The sequence below is a fragment of the Balaenoptera acutorostrata genome, chromosome 11 (genome assembly GCF_949987535.1).
Source record: "Balaenoptera acutorostrata chromosome 11, mBalAcu1.1, whole genome shotgun sequence".
Lineage (NCBI taxonomy): Eukaryota > Metazoa > Chordata > Mammalia > Artiodactyla > Balaenopteridae > Balaenoptera > Balaenoptera acutorostrata.
This window is the reverse complement of record NC_080074.1, coordinates 15,898,022-15,919,222: the sequence shown is the minus strand read 5'-3', so window position 1 is coordinate 15,919,222 and position 21,201 is coordinate 15,898,022. Positions and strand designations below refer to the sequence as shown.

At 42.1% G+C, this 21,201-nt stretch overlaps 1 protein-coding gene across 5 annotated transcripts in view; it reads right to left on the bottom strand.

The window, feature by feature from the left end:
- The window catches only part of CRY1 (cryptochrome circadian regulator 1), a 104,158-nt gene extending 85,716 nt beyond the window's left edge, over positions 1-18,442 (bottom strand). The window contains exon 1 of one of the 5 annotated variants that reach the window (XM_057557248.1): positions 17,632-18,442. In XM_057557248.1, coding sequence (XP_057413231.1) covers positions 17,632-17,789 — 158 coding nt within the window. In that variant the 5' untranslated portion in view covers positions 17,790-18,442. The remainder of the gene's footprint in view (positions 1-17,631) is intronic. The other 4 variants (XM_057557246.1, XM_007165726.2, XM_007165725.2 and 1 more) reach the window with 4 other exon arrangements.
- Between the last annotated feature and the right edge of the window lie 2,759 nt (positions 18,443-21,201).

Here is a 21,201-nt window from a genome sequence, read left to right as displayed (position 1 = left end):
TGCCACTCCCTTCTGGCTTGCAAAGTTTCTGCTGAGAGATCAGATGTTAACCTTATGGGGATTCCCTTGTGTGTTATTTGTTTTTTTTCCCTTGCTGCCTTTAATATGTTTTCCTTATATTTAATTTTTGACAGTTTGATTAATATGTGTCTTGGCGTGTTCCTCCTTGGGTTTATCCTGTATGGGACTCTCTGTGCTTCCAGGACTTGATTAACTATTTCCTTTCCCATATTAGGGAAGTTTTCAACTATAATCTCTTCAAAAATTTTCTCAGTCCCTTTCTTTTTCTCTTCTTCTTCTGGTACCCCTATAATTCGAATGTTGGCACGTTTAATGTTGTCCCAGAGGTCCCTGAGACTGTCCTCAGTTCTTTTCATTCTTTTTTCTTTATCCTGCTCTGTAGTAGTTATTTCCACCATTTTATCTTCCAGGTCACTTATCCTTTCTTCTGCCTCAGTTATTCTACTATTGATCCCATCTAGAGTATTTTTAATTTCATTTATTGTGTTTTTCATCATTGCTTGGTTCCTCTTTAGTTCTTCTACATCCTTGTTAAATGTTTCTTGCATTTTGTCTATTCTATTTCCAAGATTTTGGATCATCCTTACTATCATTATTCTGAATTCTTTTTCAGGTAGACTACCTATTTCCTCTTCATTTGTTAAGTCCAGTGTGTTTTGAGCCTGCTCCTTCATCTGCTGTGTGTTTTTCTGTCGTCTCATTTTGCCTATCTTACTGTGTTTGGGGTCTCCTTTTCACAGGCTGCAGGTTCGTAGTTCCCGTTGTTTTTGGTATCTGTCCCCAGCGGCTAAGGTTGGTTCAGTGGGTTGTGTAGGCTTCCTGGTGGAGGGAACTAGTGCCTGAGTTCTGGTGGATGAGGCTAGATCTTGTCTTTCTGGTGGGCACGTCCACGTCTGGTGGTGTATTTTGTGGTGTCTGTGGCCTTATTATGATTTTAGGCAGCCTCTCTGCCAATGGATGGGGTTGTGTTCCTGTCTAGCTAGTTGTTTGGCATAGGATGTCCAGCACTGTAGCTTGCTGGTCGTTGAGTGAAGCTGGGTCTTGATGTTGAGATGGAGATCTCTGGGAGATTTTTGCCGTTTGGTATTACGTGGAGCTGGGAGGTCTCTTGTGGACCAGTGTTCTGAAGTTGGCTCTCCCACCTCAGAGGCACGGCCCTGATGCCTGGCTGGAGCACCAAGAGCCTTTCGTCCACACGGCTCAGAGTAAAAGGGAGAAAAAGTAGAAAGAAAGAAAGAAAGAGGCTATAATATAGTGAAGTAAAATAAAGCTATTGTAAAGCAAAGCTATACAGACAAAATCTCACCCAGAAGCATATACATATACACTCACAAAAAAAAGGAAAAGGGGAAAAACTAATATCTCCTGCTCCCAGAGTCCACCTCCTGAATTTGGGATGATTCGTTGTCTATTCAGGTATTCAGCAGATGCAGGCACATCCAGTTGTTTGTGGAGCTTTAATCCGCTGCTTCTGAGGCTGCTGGGAGAGATTTCCCCTTCTCTTCCCTGTTCGCACAGCTCCTGGGGTTCAGCTTTGGATTTGGACCCGCCTCTGCGTGTAGGTCGCCTGAGGGCGTCTGTTCCCCGCCCAGACAGGACGGGGTTAAAGGAGCAGCTGCTTCGGGGGCTCTGGCTCACCCAGGCCGCGGGGAGGGAGCGGTACGGAGGAGGCGGGGCGAGCCTGCGGCGGCCGAGGCCGGCGTGACGTTGCACCAGCTCGAGGCGCGCAGTGCGTTCTCCCGGGGATGTTGTCCCCGGATCCCGGGACCCCGGCAGTGGCGGGCTGCACAGGCTCCCGGGACGGGAGGTGTGGAGAGTGACCTGTGCTCACACACAGGCTTTTTGGAGGCGGCAGCAGCAGCCCCAGCGTCTCACGCCCGTCTCTGGGGTCCGCGCTGATCGCCGTGGCTCGCGCCCTTCTCTGGAGCTCGTTTAGGCGGCACTCTGAATCCCCTCTCCTTGCGCGCAGCGCAACAAGGAGGCAAGAAAAAGTCTCTTGCCTCTTGGGCAGCGGCAGACCTTTTCCCGGTCTCCCTCCCGGCTAGCTGTGGTGCGCCAACCCCTTCAGGCTGTGTTCACGCCGCCAGCCCCAGTCCTCTCCCTGCAATCCGACCGCAGCCCGAGCCTCAGCTCCCAGCCCTGCCCGCCCCGGCGGGGGAGCAGACAAGCCTCTCGGGCTGGTGAGCGCCGCTCAGCGCCGAGCCTCTGTGCGGGAGTCTCTCCGATTTTCCCTCTGCGCCCCTGTTGCTGTGGGATCCGCGCTGATAGCCGCGGCTCGCGCCCTTCTCTGGAGTTCGTTTAGGCGGCGCTCTGAATCCCCTCTCCTTGCCCGCCGCGAATCAAAGAGGCAAGAAAAAGTCTCTTGCCTCTTCGGCAGCTGCAGACTTTTTCCCCGGACTCCCTCCGGGCTAGCTGTGGTGCGCTAACCCCTTCAGGCTGTGTTCACGCTGCCAGCCCCAGTCCTCTCCCTGCGATCCGACCGAAGCCCGAGCCTCAGCTCCCAGCCCCGCCCGCCCCGGCGGCTAAGCAGACAAGCCTCTCGGGCTGGTGAGTGCTGCTCGGCGCCGAGCCTCTGTGCGGGAACCTCTCCGCTTTGCCCTCCGCACCTCTGTGGCTGCGCTCTCCTCCGTGGCTCTGAAGCTTCCCCCCTCCGCCCCCCGCAGTCTCCGCCCGCGAAGGGGCTCCTAGTGCGTGGAAACCTTTCCTCCTTCACGGCTCCCTCCCACTGGTGCAGGTGCCGTCCCTATTCTTTTGTCTCTGTTATTTCTTTTTTCTTTTGCCCTACCCAAGTACGGGGGGAGTTTCTTGCCTTTTTGGAGGTCGGACGTTTTCTGCCAGCGTTCACTGGGTGTTCTGTAGGAGCAGTTCCACGTGTAGGTGTATTTCTACTGTATCTGTGGGAAGGAATGTGATATCCGCGTCTTACTCTTCCGCCATCTTCTCTCCCTCCTCCGGATATTTTTTTAAATCACACATTTAGTGACTTTTCTCATTCCTCCAAGTACAATAAAAGCTCTGAGCGGCGCGGGCGCGGGCTCGTCTCAGTCCTATTTTTTTAAATTAATTAATTTATTTATTTATTTATTTATGGCTCTGTCGGATCTTTGTTTCTGTGCAAGGGCTTTCTCTAGTTGTGGCAAGTGGGGGCCACTCTTCATAGCGGTGCACGGGCCTCTCACCGTCGCGGCCTCTCTTGTTGCGGAGCACAGGCTCCAGTCGCGCAGGCTCAGCAATTGTGGCTCACAGGCCTAGTCGCTCCGTGGCATGTGGGATCTTCCCAGACCAGGGCTCGAACCTGTGTCCCCTGCATTGGCAGGCAGATTCTCAAACACTGCGCCACCAGGGAAGCCCCTACAGAAGTCCTATTTAACATCCTATATTCTAATTATTTGTCCTTGAGTGGTGTGAAAGTTTCTTTATGGGCAGAAACTATGACCTTCATCTTTGTGCCTTGCAAAGTGCCTGGCAGATAACAATCTCTTAATGAACATTTACTGAATGAATAAAATGAAGGAGGAGTGACTTACCCAAAGTCAGCCCAATTGCTACTGAATAGGAAAGCAGGGATTAGTATCTAGGTTTTAGGACAGTCATATGTTCTAAACTCACTTCAGGCTGTCATTAAAAGGACTACACATTCGGGCCTCACCTTATCTATATATTTTATTTTCTATTTGTCATCCTGTCTGGACTACAAGTCTGTTGATCTACCCAAAATTCACTTTTCCTCAGCCTGTCCAGAACCTGTACATCCAGCTTATGTCTTACCTCTCCCATAAAAACTCTCTTCACCATTCCCTCAATCATCACCCTCCTCCCCTACACCAGCCACACACACACGCACACACACTTTCTGTAACACCCTATACAATCTGATTTCTGTCCTTACAACTACATTGAAGCTGCTTTCCCAAAGTTTACCAAAGGCCTTTGTAACAGTTAAAGTATAATTTATAAAATGGTTAAATCACGACTCTCATACAAATGTGAAATGAATATATGGCAAAGATTTTATTTAACTCATTAATGAATGAAGGAACTAGTAAGATGTTAAAACTGGTTCAAATGAGAATCTGACATTCAGAGATTTATATTGCCCAGTCTATAAAATTCATTTGCATGGCATGAACAGGAATAATTGCATTAGTATAGGCAGGAAACATCTGTTCTGTTACCAGTTCTCCAAAACGAAACGTTTGCCGCCTTTTTGCAGAGTTGTAAAACAGTCTAGTCAATCAAGGACAAAAATATATATCTCTAAATCAAAATAATATAATTCCTGGAGGGTCCTCTAGGTTCTGGAGGGTCCAATGCCCAGCATTCAGATACGCAGCAATTTCTTCTGCCCATTTCCAAGTCCTTGACAAATTTTTCCTGCGTAACTGTCAAAACTCATCCTAACCTGCCTTCTTTAGCACAATGAAGGAAAATTCTTGCCACCTTTGGTTTCCTGACTCCCTTTCTCTCTGACTGATTCTCTTCAGTCTCCTTCACCACTTCCTATTCATCTTAAATACAGTATTCTCCAAGGTATTGATGGGTCTTATTCTATCTAATATCATCAGTCATGCTTCCCGTATTAAATTTATAGGAATTACTCCCATATCCACAGCTCTAATGTCTATACTCCCCGAACTTGAACTTCTATTTTCTCCATTTCCCATGCTGATATCTTAGCAGCACCTCATATTCATCATGACCTAAACTAAACTCACTCTTGTCATCATCTAAATATGATCTATCCCTAACTTAGTTAATGTCTAATTGTCAAAGAGGCATAAAGCATGAGAATCTTACATTTTACTCTCTCCCTCACCCTCCTCTACGTAACTGCCTTTTACAGTCACCTGAACTATCCATCGCACCTCTACAATTACTCTCTTGCGTCCCTCCCCTTCCTCACAGCCATTTCCCTAATTCAAGTCTATATTATCTTTCAACTGAACTGTTGATAAAGCTTCACACTGCTATATTGTCTCTTTTCTCTATCATTCACTCAGATGCCAAAGTTATAGTTCCCTAACAGGGGTCAAAGTTTTTCTGACTTGGTCCCACTTTCTGATCCAAGTTCTTATATAATAGGCATCTGTTGTTTTAGGACATCCACCTACTTCCTACTTATTCTACTTCAGTTACTTCGGTCCAGTCAAGCTGATTCCACCCATGAGGCAAACAACTCCAGCTCAGACAATCAGGTTCATAATGACTGGTTCAGAATTGGCCCAAACAGAGCCACTGAAATGCCACAGACTTTCGCTGATACTTCTGGGTCAGAAGCAAATGCTTTTTACTATATACCTGCTATTGTTATTGCTATATTTTACCACCAGAGGACAGCCTGTCTGAAAACCCAGTGCAGAATAAGTGAAGTTTGGAGATGCAAAGAGAATTTGGCCCTTCTGAGCCCTAGCATTAACCCATGTCTGAAGCCAATTTCCCTTGGATTGTTCAATTACACTTGCCAATAAACTGTCTTTCTGCTTAAGCTCGTCTTAGTCAGGCAACCATCTAAAGCACTGAACCAAGAGTGCTAAACAACACCGCCTATCTTTTTATGCATGATATGATTCGGTTACATCAACCTCCTTGCCAGTATCAGAATACAGTGCCTTCCCTCACGTTATTTCCTCAGTCTGGAATTTTCTTCCCTCTGGCTGGAATCCCCTTCCCTTTTTTCTCTGTTTATTAAGATCCATCTCATACTTCAATGTTTAGTTCAAATGCCTCAGTGAGGCAATCCCTGGAGGCTGGGAAAAGAAGCAGAAGACCATATTACACAGAGATTTTAAACCATGCTATGGCTTTTTGAACCCTTACGTAAGGATAAATAAATGTCATTGAAGGATTTTAAAATAGCAAAGGACATGATCAGATTAACAATTTTAAAAGATGACTCTGGTTGTTGTGTAAAGGATGAATTAGAGGAAGGCAAGGGGAACAATGATTTGTAAACTACGAAAAATCTACACAAAAAGGATAGTGGTATGGGCTAAAGTGGCAATGGAGATAGAAGAATGTACTTCCATGATTACTTAATTCTGAATAAATCTCTCTCTACATTGTAAACTCCCTGAGGACAGAGAATTTAGCTGTTGACTACCATTTTACCCACAGAAATTAGCAAAGTGATTGGCACACAGTAGGGACACACATTTATTTGTAGAATAAATGAATACACAATTAACAACCTAATATGTAAACTCTGTGAGCAACTGGGCAAATGGCAGTATTATTTATGATAAGAAACACAAGAAAAGTCAGTTTGGAGTTTTTTGTTTGTTTTTGTGAAAGAGGTAAGGGAAAAGATGAACTCTGTTTTGAACAAATTGAGTTTAAGGTAATATAATACATTCAAATATGGAGGGAATCTATATATAGTGGACACATATCTGGGGGTCAGGTGAGAGATCTGGGCTGCAAATACTAATTTGTGAATTCTGGGCATATAGATTGGTAACTGACTTTATGAAGAGAGATTACCTAGGAATGAGGAAAAGAGGGTGGAGATTACAGACTTAAGGGGCATTTAAGGGTTGAACAGAAAAAGAGAAGTCAAGGAACACTAATAGCTCTGGCAGAAAAACAAACATAGGAGAGTCCTCTAACCAAAGCAGAGGGAAGAAGAGGAAGGTGTACTCAAATGTGTCAAACAGTAAAAAGTCCAGGAATGAAAAGTTTTAAAGTATCCTTTGGATGAAAACAGTTTTGGTGGAGAAGGGGGGGGCCGGTGAAACCAAGTTTGGAGTGGGTTCAAGGGTGAGTAGAAGATAAAGAAATGAAGTCAGTCAGTATTTAGACATCTTGTTCAGGAAGTGTGGCTATAAAGGAACTGAGAAACATAGTTTCAGGAGGGGAATGTCAAGGGTAGGTTTTGTTCCTGTTTGGTTTTTTGTTGTTGTTTGTTTATAGAATTTGGTTTTAAGCATGTTTAAATATTGATTGGAAGCAACTTAAAAAGAGGACGGCGTTAAAGAAAAGGTGCAAGTGAATAATCAAAAATGAGCTTCACAATGAATACATATATCAAAACATCTATCTTACAGCTTAAATATATACAATTTCAATTTGTCAATTATACCTCAATAAAGCTAACAAAGTTTATAAAATAGAGTACAGATGAAGATACTGGGATTTTTAAAGGCATTTATTTTATTTTACTTTATACAATTTTTAAAGGTTACACTCCATTTACAATTATTACAAAATATTGGCTATATTCTTCATGTTGTACAATGCATCCTTGCAGCATATCTTACACCCAACAGTTTTTACCACCCACTCCCCCACCCCTCTATTATCCCTCTCCCCCTTCCCACTGGTTACCACTAGTTTGTTCTCTATGTCTGTGAGTCTGTTTCTTTTTTGTTATATTCACTAGTTTGTTGTATTTTTTAGATTCCATATATAACTGATATCATACAGTATTTGTCTTTCTCTGTCTGACTTATTTCACTTAACATAATACCCTCCAAGTTTCTCCATGTTGCTGGAAACAGCAAATTTTCATTCTTTTTTATGGCTGTATAGTATTTCATTGTGTGTGTGTGTGTGTGTGTGTGTGTGTGTGTGTATACACATACATATACATACACCACACACCACATCTTCTTTATCCATTTTTATCCATTCAGCTGTTGATGGACACTTAGGTTGCTTCCATATTTTGGCAATTGTAAACAATGCTGCTATGAACATTGGGATGCATGTATCTTTTCAAATTAGAAAATCCTAAAGACACCACCAGAAAACTACTAGAGCTCATCAATGAATCTGGTAAAGTTGCAGGATACAAAATTAACACACAGAAATCTGTTGCATTTCTATACACTAATACAGAAAGATCAGAAAGAGAAATTAAAGAAACAATGGAATTTACCATCACATCAAAACGAATAAAATACCTAGGAATAAACCTACCTAAGGAGGCAAAAGGCCTGTACTCCAAAAACTATAAGATACTGATGGAAGAAATTCAAGATGACGCAAACAGGTGGAAAGATATACTGTGTTCTTGGATTGGAAGAATCAATACTGTTAAAATGACCATACTACCCAAGGCACTCTACAAATTCAATGCAACCTCTATCAAAATACCAATGGCATTTTTCACAGAACTAGAACAAATAATTTTAAGATTTGTGTGGAAACACAAATGACCCTGAAAAGCCAAATCTTGAGAAAGAACAGAGCTAGAGGAATCATGCTTCCTGACTTCAGATGATACTACAAAGCTATAGTAATCAACACAATATGGTACTGGCACAAAACAGACACACAGATCAATGGAACAGAATAGAAAGCCCAGAAATAAACCCAGACACTTACGGTCAATCGATTTACAACAAAGGAGGCAAGAATATACAATGGAGAAAAGATACTGGTTTTGAATAGTGTAAGCAATATCTCTTTCACTGAAGTCATACAGTAGAAGGAAAGAATAAGTAAGGATGTGGATACATTTATAGATCCGGTTACTGAAAATTAAGAGACTCTCATGTGACAGCATCAACTGTGTAATAAACATGTTTAAGTTTAAATATCAAAAGTAATCTGTTCATTAAAAATTATTTTTCCAAATTATGAGTTTGTTACACGTTAGCATCTAAGTTAAGGGAAGTAACTGCCCCTCTCCCAAATCCTAGACTTAACAAATAAAATTTAAAAGATAATTACCAAATGCCTACTTTGTACAAGACATGATGCTAGACATTGTGAAGAATACACAGGGCTCTTCCCCCAGATATTTCCATAGCTTTTTTCTCCTCCATTTAGGTCTCTGTTCTCACATTCTGCTTTATTTCTCTCCATTACAATTACCACCACCTGACATGTTTGTTTTATTGTCTGTTTTTCCTCCTATACTAGAAGCTTCTCAAGGCAGGGACTTTTTCTGTTTATTTATTGTTGTATCCCCAGTACCAAGAATAGTGCCTGCCATGAATATGAACCCCAAATAAACTCTGATTAAATGAATGGTATCGGGCTTCCCTGGTGGCGCAGTGGTTGAGAATCTGCCTGCTAATGCAGGGGACACGGGTTCGAGCCCTGGTCTGGGAAGATCCCACATGCCACGGAGCAGCTGGGCCCGTGAGCCACAATTGCTGAGCCTGCGCGTCTGGAGCCTGTGCCCCGCAACGGGAGGGGCCGCGATGGAGAAAGGCCCGCGCACCGCGATGAAGAGCGGTCCCCGCACCGCGATGAAGAGTGGCCCCCGCTTGCCGCAACTGGAGAAAGCCCTCGCACGAACCGAAGACCCAATACAGACAAAAATAAATAAATTAATTAATTAAAAAAAAAAAAAATGAATGGTATCTTCTCTTTAGGAAGAAGAGGTGTAATCTGTTAAACAGGGGAGAAATGAATATATGAGAACTATATCAATATTTACAAATGAAAGAAGTAATTACTAAGGATGATATAAGCAGTATCAAAAAATGATATAAGAGCTCACAAGACTGTTCATCAACCAGACAAGATGATAAAGAAAGGTATATTGGAAACGGTGTCATTTGGACTGGGCCTTAAAGAGGTGAGTAGGGTTCTGGGGTTTTGTTTATTTTTCAACATGTACAATTCGATGGTTTTTAGTATATTCACAAAGTTGTGCAACCATCACCTTCTAGAACATTTTCATCACCTCAAAAAGAAACCCCATGCCCCTTAGCTCAACTCCCACAACCCCTCCCCCACCAGACCGAAGAAGCCAGTAATCTACTTTCTATCTCTACATACTTACCCGTTGCGGACATTTCATATAAATATAATCAAAAAGCATGTGGGATACTGTGACTGGCTTCTTCACTTAGCATAATGTTTTCATGTCCATCCATGTTGTAGCATGTATCAGTACCCCTTTTTATGACTGAATAATATTCCATTGTACAGATATATCATATTTTGTTTAGCCATTCATCAACAGATGGACATTTGGGTTGTTTCTACCTTTTGGTTATTATGAATAATAGTAACTCTATGGACATTCACATATCAGTTTTTGTGTCACATAACTTCAACAAGAAATAAGTGAAGGAAGGAATTGAAATATTATAAATCACTCAAATCCAAGATGACAAATTCACGATAAAGTTTTCATTGGTCTGAGATCAAATGGGGCAAAGTGAATTTTCATAAAGCTTAATTTATTCAAATCAAAGAACTGTCTTTTATTGTTACAAAACAATTTGTGTTGCTTCAAACTTTTTTTTAATGTTAAAGCACCCCTTTTTAAAAAACTGAAGTATATTCGATTCACAATGTTGTGTTAGTTTCTGGTGCACAGCAAAGTGATTCAGTTACATATATATTATTTTTCATATTTTTTTCATTATGATTTATTACAGGATATTCAATATTGTTCCCTGTGCTATACAGTAGGACCTTCTTCTTTATTTTATATATAGTAGTTGGTACCTGCTAGTCCCAAACTCCCAATCCAACCCTCTCCTGCAACCCCCTCCACCTTGGCAACCACAAGTCTGTTCTCTATGTCTGTGAGTCTGTTTCTCTCTTGTAAATAAGTTCATTTGTATCATATTTTAGCTTCCACATACAAATGATATCATATGTTATTTGTCTTTCTCTTTCTGACTTACTTTGCTTTGTAGGATAACCTCTAGGTCCATCCATGTAGCTGCAAGTGGCATTATTTCATTCTTTTTTATGGCTGAGTAATATTCCAGAGTGTGTGTGTGTGTGTGTGTGTGTGTGTGTGTGTGTACCACATCTTCTTTGTCCATTCATCTGTTGATGGAAATTTACATTGTTTCCATGTCTTGGCTATTGTAAATAGCAGAGCACCCTTTTTTTTAAATTGAAGTATAGTTGATTTACAATGTTGTGTTAGTTTCAGGCATACAGCAAAGTGATTCAGTTATAACTATATATATGTGTGTTTGTGTATATATACACACACGTATATATGTTCTTTTTCAGATTCTTTTCCCTTATAGGTTATTACAAAATAATGAGTATAGTTCTCTGTGCCATATAGTAGGTCCTTGTTGGTTATCTATCTTATATATAGTAGTATATATATGTTAATCCTAAACTCCTAATTTATCCTCCCCCCTTCCCCTTTGGTAACCATAAGTTTGTTTTCTATGTGTGTGGGTCTATTTCTGTTTTGTATATAAGCTCATTTGTATAATTTTTTTTTTTAGATTCCACATATAAGTGATATCATATGATATTTGTCTTTGCCGGGCTTACTTCACTTAGCATGATAATCTCTAGGTCCACCCACCCATGTTGCTGCAAATGTCATTATTTCATTCTTTTTATGGCTGAGTAATATTCCTGTGTGTGTGTGTGTGTGTGTGTGTGTGTGTGTGTGTGTGTCACATCTTCTTTATCCATTCATCTGTCAATGGACATAAAGGTTGTTTCCAGGTCTTGGCTATTGTAAATAGTGCTGCTACGGACACTGGGATGCATGTATCTTTTCGAATTATGGTTTTCTCCAGATATATGTCCAGGAGTGGGATTGCAGGATCATATGGTAGCTCTATCTTTAGTTTTTTGAGGAACCTCCATACGTTCTCCATAGTGGCTGTACCAATTTACATTCCCACCAATAGTGTAGGAGGGTTCCCTTTTCTCCACACTCTCTCCGGCCTTTATTGTTTGTAGAATTTTTGATGATGGCCATTCTGACTGGTGTGAGGTGATACCTCATTGTAGTTTTGATTTGCATTTATCTAATAACTAGCAATGATGAGCATCTTTTCATGTGCCTTTTGGCCATCTGTATGCCTTCTTTGGAGAAATGTCTATTTAGATCTTCTGCCCATTTTTTGATTGGGTTGTTTTTTTTTTGATATTGAGCTGTATGAGCTGTTTGTATATTTTAGAGATAAATTCCCTGTCAGTCACATCATTTGCAAATATTTTCTCCCATTCTGTAGATTGTCTTTTTGTTTTGTTTATGGTTTCCTTTGCTGTGCAAAAGCTTTTAAGTTTAATTAGGTCCCATTTGTTTATTTTTGTTTTTATTTCCATTACTCTGGGAGTCACATCCAAAAAGATATTACTGCGATTTATGTCAAAGAGTGTTCTGCTTTGTTTTCCTCTCAGAGTTTTATAATATCCAATTTTACATTTAGGTCTTTCATGCATTTTGAGTTTATTTTTGGGTATGGTGTTAAAGAATGTTCTAATTTCATTCTTTTACATGTAGCTGTCCTGTCTTCTCAGCACCAGTTACTGAAGAGACTGTCTTTTCTCCATTGCACATTACTGCCTCCTTTATTGTAGAGTAATTGACCATAGGTGTGTGGGTTTATTTCTGGGCTTTCTATCCTGTTCCATTGATCTATACTTCTGTTTTTGTGCCAGTACCATACTGTTTTGATTAGTCGCTTTGTGGTATAGTCTGAAGTCAGGGAGCATGATTCCTCCAGCTCCATTTTTCTTTCTCAAGATTGCTTTGGCTATTCACAGTCTTTTATGTTTCCATACGAATTTAAAAATTTTTTTGTTCTAGTTCTGTGAAAAATGCCATTGGTAATTTGATCTGTAGAGTGACTTGGGTAGTAGAGTCATTTTGACAATATTGATTCTTCCAATCCAAGAACACAGTATATCTTTCCATCTGTTTGTGTCATCTTCAATTTCTTTCATCAGGGCCTTACAGTTTTTGGAGTACAGGTCTTTTGCCTCCTTAGGTCAATTTATTCCTAGGTATTTTATTCTTTTTGATGTGATGGTGAATTCAATTGTTTCCTTAATTTCTCTTTCTGATCTTTGTTACTGTATAGAAATGCAACATATTTCTGTGCATTAATTTTGTATCCTGCAACTTTACCAAATTCATTGATAAGCTCTAGTATTTTTCTGGTGGTATCTTCAAGATTTTCTATGTATAGTATCATGTCATCCACAAACAGTGACAGTTTTACTTATTCTGCTCCAATTTGGCTCCCTTTTATTTCTTTTTTCTCCTCTGATCGCTGTGGCTAGGACTTCCAAAACCACGTTGAATAAAAGTGGCAAGAGTGGACATCCTTGACTTGTTCCTAATCTTAGAGGAAATGTTTTCAGCTTTTCACCATTGATTATGTTAGCTGTGGGTTTGTCATATACGGCCTTTAGTATGTTGAGGTATGTTCCCTCTATGCCCACTTTCTGGAGAGTTTTTATCATAAATGGATGTTGAATTTTATCAAAAGCTTTTTCTGGGCTTCCCTGGTGGCGCAGTGGTTGAGAATCTGTCTGCCAATGCAGGGGACACGGGTTCGACCCCTGGTCTGGGAAGATCCCACATGCCGCGGAGCGGCTGGGCCCGTGAGCCACAATTACTGAGCCTGCGCGTCTGCAGCCTGTGCTCCGCAACAAGAGAGGCCGCGATAGTGAGAGGCCCGCGCACCGCGATGAAGAGTGGCCTCCACTTGCCACAACTAGAGAAAGCCCTCGCACAGAAACGAAGACCCAACACAGCCATAAATAAAAAAAAAAAAAAAAAAAAAGCTTTTTCTGCATCTACAGAGATGATCATATGGCTTTTATTATTCAATTTGTTGATGTGGTGTATCATATTGATTGATTTGTGGATACTGAAAAATCTATGCATCCTTGGGATAAATCCCACTTGATCATGGTGTATGATCTTTTTAATGTATGACTGGATTCAGTTTGCTAGTATTTTGTTGAGGACTTTTGCATCTATGTTCATCAGTGATATTGGCCTGTAATTTCCTTTTTTTTGTGGTATCTTTTTCTGATTTTGGTATTAGGGTGATGGTGGCCTCATAGAATGAGTTTGGAAGTGTTCCTTCCTCTGCAGTTTTTTGGAATAGTTTCAGAAAGACAGGTGTTAACTCTTCTCTAAATGTTTGGTAGAATTCACCTGTGAAGCCATCTGGTCCTGGACTTTTGTTTGTTGGGAGTTATTTAATCACCGATTGAATTTCAGTACTTGTAATTGGTCTGTTCATATTTTCTATTTCTTCCTGGTTCAGTCTTAGGAGATTGCACCTTACTAAGAATTTGTTCATTTCTTCTAGGTTGTCCATTTTATTGGCATGTAGTTGCTTGTAGTAGTCTCTTATGGTCCTCTGTATTTCTGTGGTGTCCATTGTAACTTCTCCTTTTTCATTTCTAATTTTATTGATTTGGGCTCTCTCCCTTTTTTTTCCTTGATGAGTCTGGCTAAAGGTTCATTAATTTTGTTTATCTTTTCAAAGAACCAGCTTTTACTTTCATTGATCTTTTCTACTGTTTTCTTAGTCTCTATTTCATTTATTTCTGCTCTGATCTTTATGATTTCATCCCTTCTGCTAACTTTGGGTTTTGTTTGTTCTTCTTTCTCTAGTTGCTTTAAATGAAATGATGGCAACATCAAAAGGTAATTCTGTTAACTTACTTAGGCAAAATAAATTTTTAAAAATTTGTTTTTCTGTTAAATCCAAAAATCTAGGAAACACTGTTGATTAAAGGAAATGGCACAAAGGAAAGAAGACAGAAACCCACAAGACAGCCTGAATGCCAAGCTAAGGAATTTGCACCTTATTCTATGGTCAATGAGTAAATTAATAAAGTTGTTTAAACATAAAATTATTGACTCCTGGAAGTCATTTCATTAACAAACAGTAACTGAGTTACTACTATATGAAAAGCACTGTATTTGGTGCTATGAGAACAAATTAAATAAAATCTGTCCCTCCTTTTTATAACAGACTTCAGTGGAAGAAAACAGTCTGTCTCTCTTCATTATTTACATCTTTATCTGTTACTCATCTAGGGCAATATTTAGTAGTTAAAAAAAATCTTTTTTAAAAAGGAAAATATGGGAGTATTCCTATTATGCTTACGAGTTTTATTTCACTCATTATTTAACAATGTGAGTTGTTGGATGTACAAAGTAAAGCAATATATAACCCCTAATCTACAGAATTTTATAGTCTAGATTTTCTAAATTTATAAAGTACTCTAGAAGAAACTGACTGTAGGCATTTAACTAGATATTATTTACCTAGGACTTCCAATTTAAGAGCAAATAGCAAATAAGCACTTACTACTACCACTCACATTTTAAGCATTTAACATTTTTAAACTAATTTAATCCTCCTAACAATCTTATGAAGAGGGAATCATTACTATATTGTTAAGATATTAATAGATTAAAATATATAACATTTATTATCTTTTTCCAGAATCAACTTTGACACCAATTCTGCTAAGGAAAGTATTTTATATAGAGTTGCTATATCATTCCCATCAGTACACAAACATGCTGTAATTTCTCCCATCTTAAAAAAAAAAAAATCCTCTCTTGACTTCATGTTCTCCTCCAGGAACTACACCATTTCTCTGATCCCCCTAGAGGAAAACTTCTTAAAAGAGCTATCTATATGAGTTGTCTCCCATCTTCTCTCAGCCTCTCTCAAGCCATTCCCAAAAGGCTTTTGTCTCTGACACTACTGAAACCACTTTAGTCATGATTATGAATGATCTCAAAATGCTAAATATGATTTTTAATTTTCAGTCCTCATCTCACTTGACCAGCAACTTGACAAAGGTAAAACACTTTCTTTGAAACACTCTCTCTCCTTCTTTGCTTGGCTTCCAAGACACCATACTCTTCTGGGTTTTCTTATCTTCCTAGATGTTCCTTCTCAAACTCCTATGCTGGTTCTTCCACAGATCCACAATTTCAACACATTTGAGCACCCGAGGCTCAGTTCTTGGACTGCCTCTCTTTTCTATCTACAGTCATTTTCTTAATGTTCTCATATAGTCTCATGGCTCTACCAGAATGTGCTCCAACAAGATAGGGATTTTTTAGCTATTTTGTTTATACTGAATGCCCTGCACCTAAAAGTGTCTGACATGTAGTAGATGCATGCTATATATCTGTTCAATGACTGAATGGATTAATAAATGGCTTTAAAAGTTACCTATAAAGTGATGACTCTCTAATTTATACCTCCTGCCTGGATTTCTGTCCTTAACTCCAGATATATCCAACTACCTATCTGCTATCTCTACCTGGATGTGTAATAAACATTTCAAACTTAACCAAGTTCAAAAGAAAACTCAAATCACCCTCTCAATGGCTTCTTCAACTGACCACTTAGCAAAGAGCAGTTCCATCCTTCTAGTTTCTCAAGTCAAATTTTGAAATCATTCCTAATTCCTTCTCTTTTTCTCACGCCATATATGCAATCTGTCAATAAATTCTGTGAATCCGGCCTTCAAAATATACTCAGCACTTGACTACTTGTCACCACGTTCACCACAATTACTATGATCCAAGTCATTATCATATCTTACCTGGATGAAGGCAATGGACTCCTAACTGGTCTTACTGCTTTTTGTCCACCTCCATCCCACAATTTGAGTCTGTTCTCAGAACCGCAGCCAGAGAACTTTTTTTAAAACTCAACGTCAAATCACATCACTTCTCTGTTCATAATCCTACAATTATTCCCACTTTGCTGTGAGTAAAAGCCCAAATCGTGACAACTGCCTATAAAGCTCTACTCAGTCTGGCCCTATTACATCTCTGACCTCATCTACTACTTTTCCTCTCACTTATTCTGCTCCAGCCATATTGGTTTCTTCTGCTGTTCCTTCCAAAGGTTAAGCATATTTCCACCTCAGGCCCTTTTCTCTTACTGTTCCTTCTCCCTGGAATGCTTTTCCCTAGATATCTGTAATCCATTACTTGCTTCATCATCTTGCTCAACTGTCACTTTCTCTGAGTTTTTCCCTATCACCGTATTTTAAACTGCTACTCCAACCCCAACCCCTTGTATTTTTCATCCCTTTTATCTCTATTTCTGCAAATCTTTTATCATCACTAAATACTACATGCTTTCTGGGACACGTGCTTGAAAAGGACAAGAAGTTCTATCTGTTTCATTCACTACCGTATCCCTAGTGTTTAAAGCAGTGCCTGGTATACAGTAGGTGATCAATAATCTGTTGAAAGAACGGTTTCATTTCCACCAGGGGGCCTAACAATCCTCTAGCCTGGCGTTTCAGGAAAAGATCATAAAGCTTCTCTAAGATTTCTTCCAGTGCTCTGAATCCTAGAAGGATTATACATTGCCTAGAAAGAAAAACTGTGCTTGTCTAGTCAACCACAAGGAGGAGTGGAGAGGGAGATCCGAGCAAAGAGAAATGTTTCCCTTGCTTTGCCTGTGGCAACCTCATGGTGGAAGAAAACCGGATTTGGAGGCGACTTTACTGAATGAATGATTTTCTCCATACTATGAGTTAACTAGACACACACAAACGTAAACATTTAAAACCGCAATCCCTTCAAACGCCACAAAGAGGCCAAGGAAATCAACCCACGGGCCACTGAGAACTGGAAGGGTGTTTCTTTAACTCCAGCACTAAGCATTCCATAAATCCAGGGGAAGAGTTCCCATTAGCGCAGAGACACGCAACTCACACCTTAAGGACAAGGTGTTCCAGGCTGCCAGCACAGCACTCTCTGGCCAGAGGACTATTAAATCCGTTCTATTTAATACTTAAAGCACCTGCAGTAATTAAAACAGCATAGGCAAGCCGGTGCCAGGTCTAAATTCTCAGGTCTGGCCGATCGCATGTGAAGTCTTGATTCATCTAACAGCGAAACCAATTTCCCACGGGATTTTGACTCACCGCCACCTGTTGATGCCAACATTGGAGGAGCCGGCGAACCAGGGGTCGAGGATGTAGACGCAGCGGATGGTGTCGGCGCCCTGAATACACTCCTTCAGGGCGGGGTTGTCGTGAAGCCGAAGCCCCTTTCGGAACCAGTGCACAGCATTCACCCCCATCCCGGGGACGCGGCGGGTGGCGGGGCGCCGCCGAGCTCCTCCGCGGAGAAATTCAGGGCAGGGGGGTCCGGCTCATAACCGACACCTCCGGCCGCAGGAGAATCGCCCCACCCAAGGAGTGAGGAAAGGGCGGCAGAGGGGAGGGAAGGAAAAAATGAGTCCGAGGAGGGGACCGGAGAGGGAGAGGGAGAGGGCGCTGGCGGCGCAGCTGGAAGATGAATGGAGGTTGCCCAGTCAGCGGAGTCCGGGTGTGACGCCTTTAGGAGCCGGCACCCGCCGCCACCTCCTGGACGAGATGCATAACTTCGAGGGCCCCGGACCGCCGGAGGGTGAGCAAGTTCCACAACACCGAGCCGACACGACGGCCCGAGCGGGCGCGGGCAGCCCCAGGAGGTTCGTCACGGAAACCTAGCCCCACCGAGGCGGCCCCCGAGGAGCAGACGGCCCGCCTGAGGCGAGCCGCCGACAGGTATGAGAGAGAATTCAGCCACTGTCGGCCACGCTGCCTCTCGGCCCGGGAAAGAGGAGTGAGGACGGAGCACGGAGGCGGTGGTCGAGGCCGCTAGACGGTTGGCGGCCGGTGACCGGTCCCGAGGCTGGCCGGGTGACTCCGCCGCCACCGCCGCGTCAGCGGCCTCGGCCCCGCCCTCGGCTCCTCATTGGAGGGGGCACTCCCCACGTGACCACCGGCACCTCACGTTTCTGAAGTGTGTTTACTACAGCGGCTCTGACTGGGGAATCTGCTTGCACTTCAGTCGCTTCTACGGGGCGACAGCTGCTCCATCTCAAAACCGTCGATCCTCGCCCAGACGCTAGACATTCTGCCTCTGCCCCTTTTCTCGGCTGACTGGTTGGTGTTGCCTGGAAGCGCCCACTGTGAGCAGAGGCCCCATGTGAGGGAAGGCTTAGCCCCGCCCTCGAGGGCCGTGAACGTCCACCATTGGCTGAGGTTCACCGAGACCCGGATGAGCACGGGTATGCGGGGAGCTCGCGAGCGCGCGCTCTGCTGTGGAAGGCGCGCTTGCGCTCTCGCTGCGTTCCAGTGGGAAGGAGGGCGGGGCCGGGGGCTGGAGTGCGCTCCGGGATTCCTGCCGCGGGGTTCACGGAGCCCTGGAGGTAGCCCAGTGTTTTCCAGGAGTCGGCGGGGCAGCCGGGCGGGGAGTGAGGGCAGGATAGGTTGGAAAGAGCAAAGTAGGAGGCTCCACGTAGACTTGGAGCCCAAACCATGTGCTTCCACCCAGCTTTAGCTGGAGAACCCAACTCTACTTTGGAGTGTGTAGAGCTGGCGCCCTTGTTCTTGCGGCCCTCGAGGCGTGGCACCCTTGCACGTGCTCTCGGGAAGAGGAGTAACTGGCAGGGCGGGTGCCAGGCATCCGTGGAATTCCTTAATATCGTCAACATGTCAGCCCTAGTTTCTTACACTTAGTGTAGTTTGCAGGGCTCTTCGTAATAGGGCCTTTGCCTACCTGTCTGGGGACAATGAACTTAAGGCCATGCCATTCCTTAGACATGCAATGACCTTATATTCATTCAACAATCACTTACTGAATGAAACTGGCACTGTTCGAAGTGCTGCAGATACAAGGGAGAAAGAGACACATATCTCAGCCCTCACAGAGTTCACAATCTGTCTCTTAACCTTTATATGTTCTATTTTTCCCTCTATAAAATGCTCTTCTTTAGAATCTGCTGCTCACTACAACCACCTTTGAGGTGGTTGTTATAGATTGAGTTGTGTACCTCTAAAATTCACATAAGCCCTAGTACCTGTGAATGTGACCTTATTTGGAAATAAGGTCTTTGCAGATGATCAAATTAACATGAGGTCATTAGGGAACCAAATCCAATGACTGGTATCTTAAAAAGGGGGAAATTTGGATGCAACACAGACCCACACACAGAGAGAAGGCCATGTGAAGATTGGAGTTATGCTGCCACAAACCAAGGACCTACTCGAAGCTAGGAGAGTGGCCTGGAACAGATCCTTCCCTAGTGCCTTCAGAGGGAGAATGGCCCTGCCAACACTTTGATTTCAGACTTCTGGCCTCCAGAACTGTGAGACGATAAATTCCTGTTGTTCTAAGCCACTCATTTTGTGGTACATCACTACAGCAGCTCTAGCAAACTAATACAGCTGTAATGTAAATTTAGTCCTCCAGTGAGCCAATATGTCTGGATAGTCTTCCCTAACCCTGCTTTTGTTGCCATAGGGAGGGCATAGCATCTTCTTTTTAGTTTCTTAAGAACATTTAAAATTATATAGTATATGAAAACCTGTTGTTCACTATGAAGTATTAAACAGTTATTTTTATCAGTGGGGATGAGCCTTGGTTAATTACCACACCCAGGGTCCCATCACTTTTGCAGAGGATGTGGCAGACAGAGCTGTGCGCTCATTTGGATTGCCTCATACTCCAGGGGCTATGGTACTTTTAAAAATACAGTGTTTCTAGTTCATGTTTCATTTTAGGCAGTTTGAAAGTAAGCAGATTCTGGGACTTAACCTGGTGGTCCAGTGGTTAAGACTCCGTGCTCCCAATGCAGGCGGCCTGGATTCAATCCCTGGTCAGGGAACTAGATCCTGCATGCCACAACTAAGAGCTCGCATGCTACAACTAAAAAAGATCCCGCATGCCACAACTAAAGATCCGGCATGCCGCAACTGAGACCCGGCACAGCCAAATAAATAAATAAATATTAAAACAAAAACAAACGAAAAAAAGTAAGCAGATTTTGTCTAAAGACGTAAGAATTATTTTAAGCATCTAAGTGAAACAGTGGGAGGTAGAGAGAATATTGATTTGTGTGGAGTTGGCTTATGTTCGCCAGTTGTTCATTCAATAAAGATGGGTTTTTTTTTTAACAGACGGCTGTATGTGGGAGGGTGTATAACTTTCATTTACACATAAAAGTACTAACTTATTATGAAAATGTCAGTACTGTCAACTGTGCATTCCTCAAAGAGTAAAGGTTTTTTATGGCATGTAGGTTGTTACTTTAATATATTTTTGTAAGCATTTAATAAAAGCTATGACTTATTGAGCACCTACTATATGCCAGGCACTTTATATAGGTTATTATTAACCCTCAGAATAATCTTATAAGGCAGCTTATTATAATTTAGTAACAGTTTATGCCCACTTTGCAGATGAAGACGCTAAAGCTCAGAAATACAAATACGTAGTAAAACCAGATGAAAAACCAAGACTGTTTCTGAGGCCAGAGTTCTTTCCTTATCACATACCATCACTGACACCACCACTCCCTTTCTTTTTCAGAGTGAGTGTATATGTATGAAGAAGGAAAGAAGGGATGGGGAGCATTGCTGGGAATCTCTTGTGAAATTCTGGTTGGCTCCAACATCCTGGTGGTAGAAAGAGTATAGGACTAAGAGGAAGACACTGGGTTATAT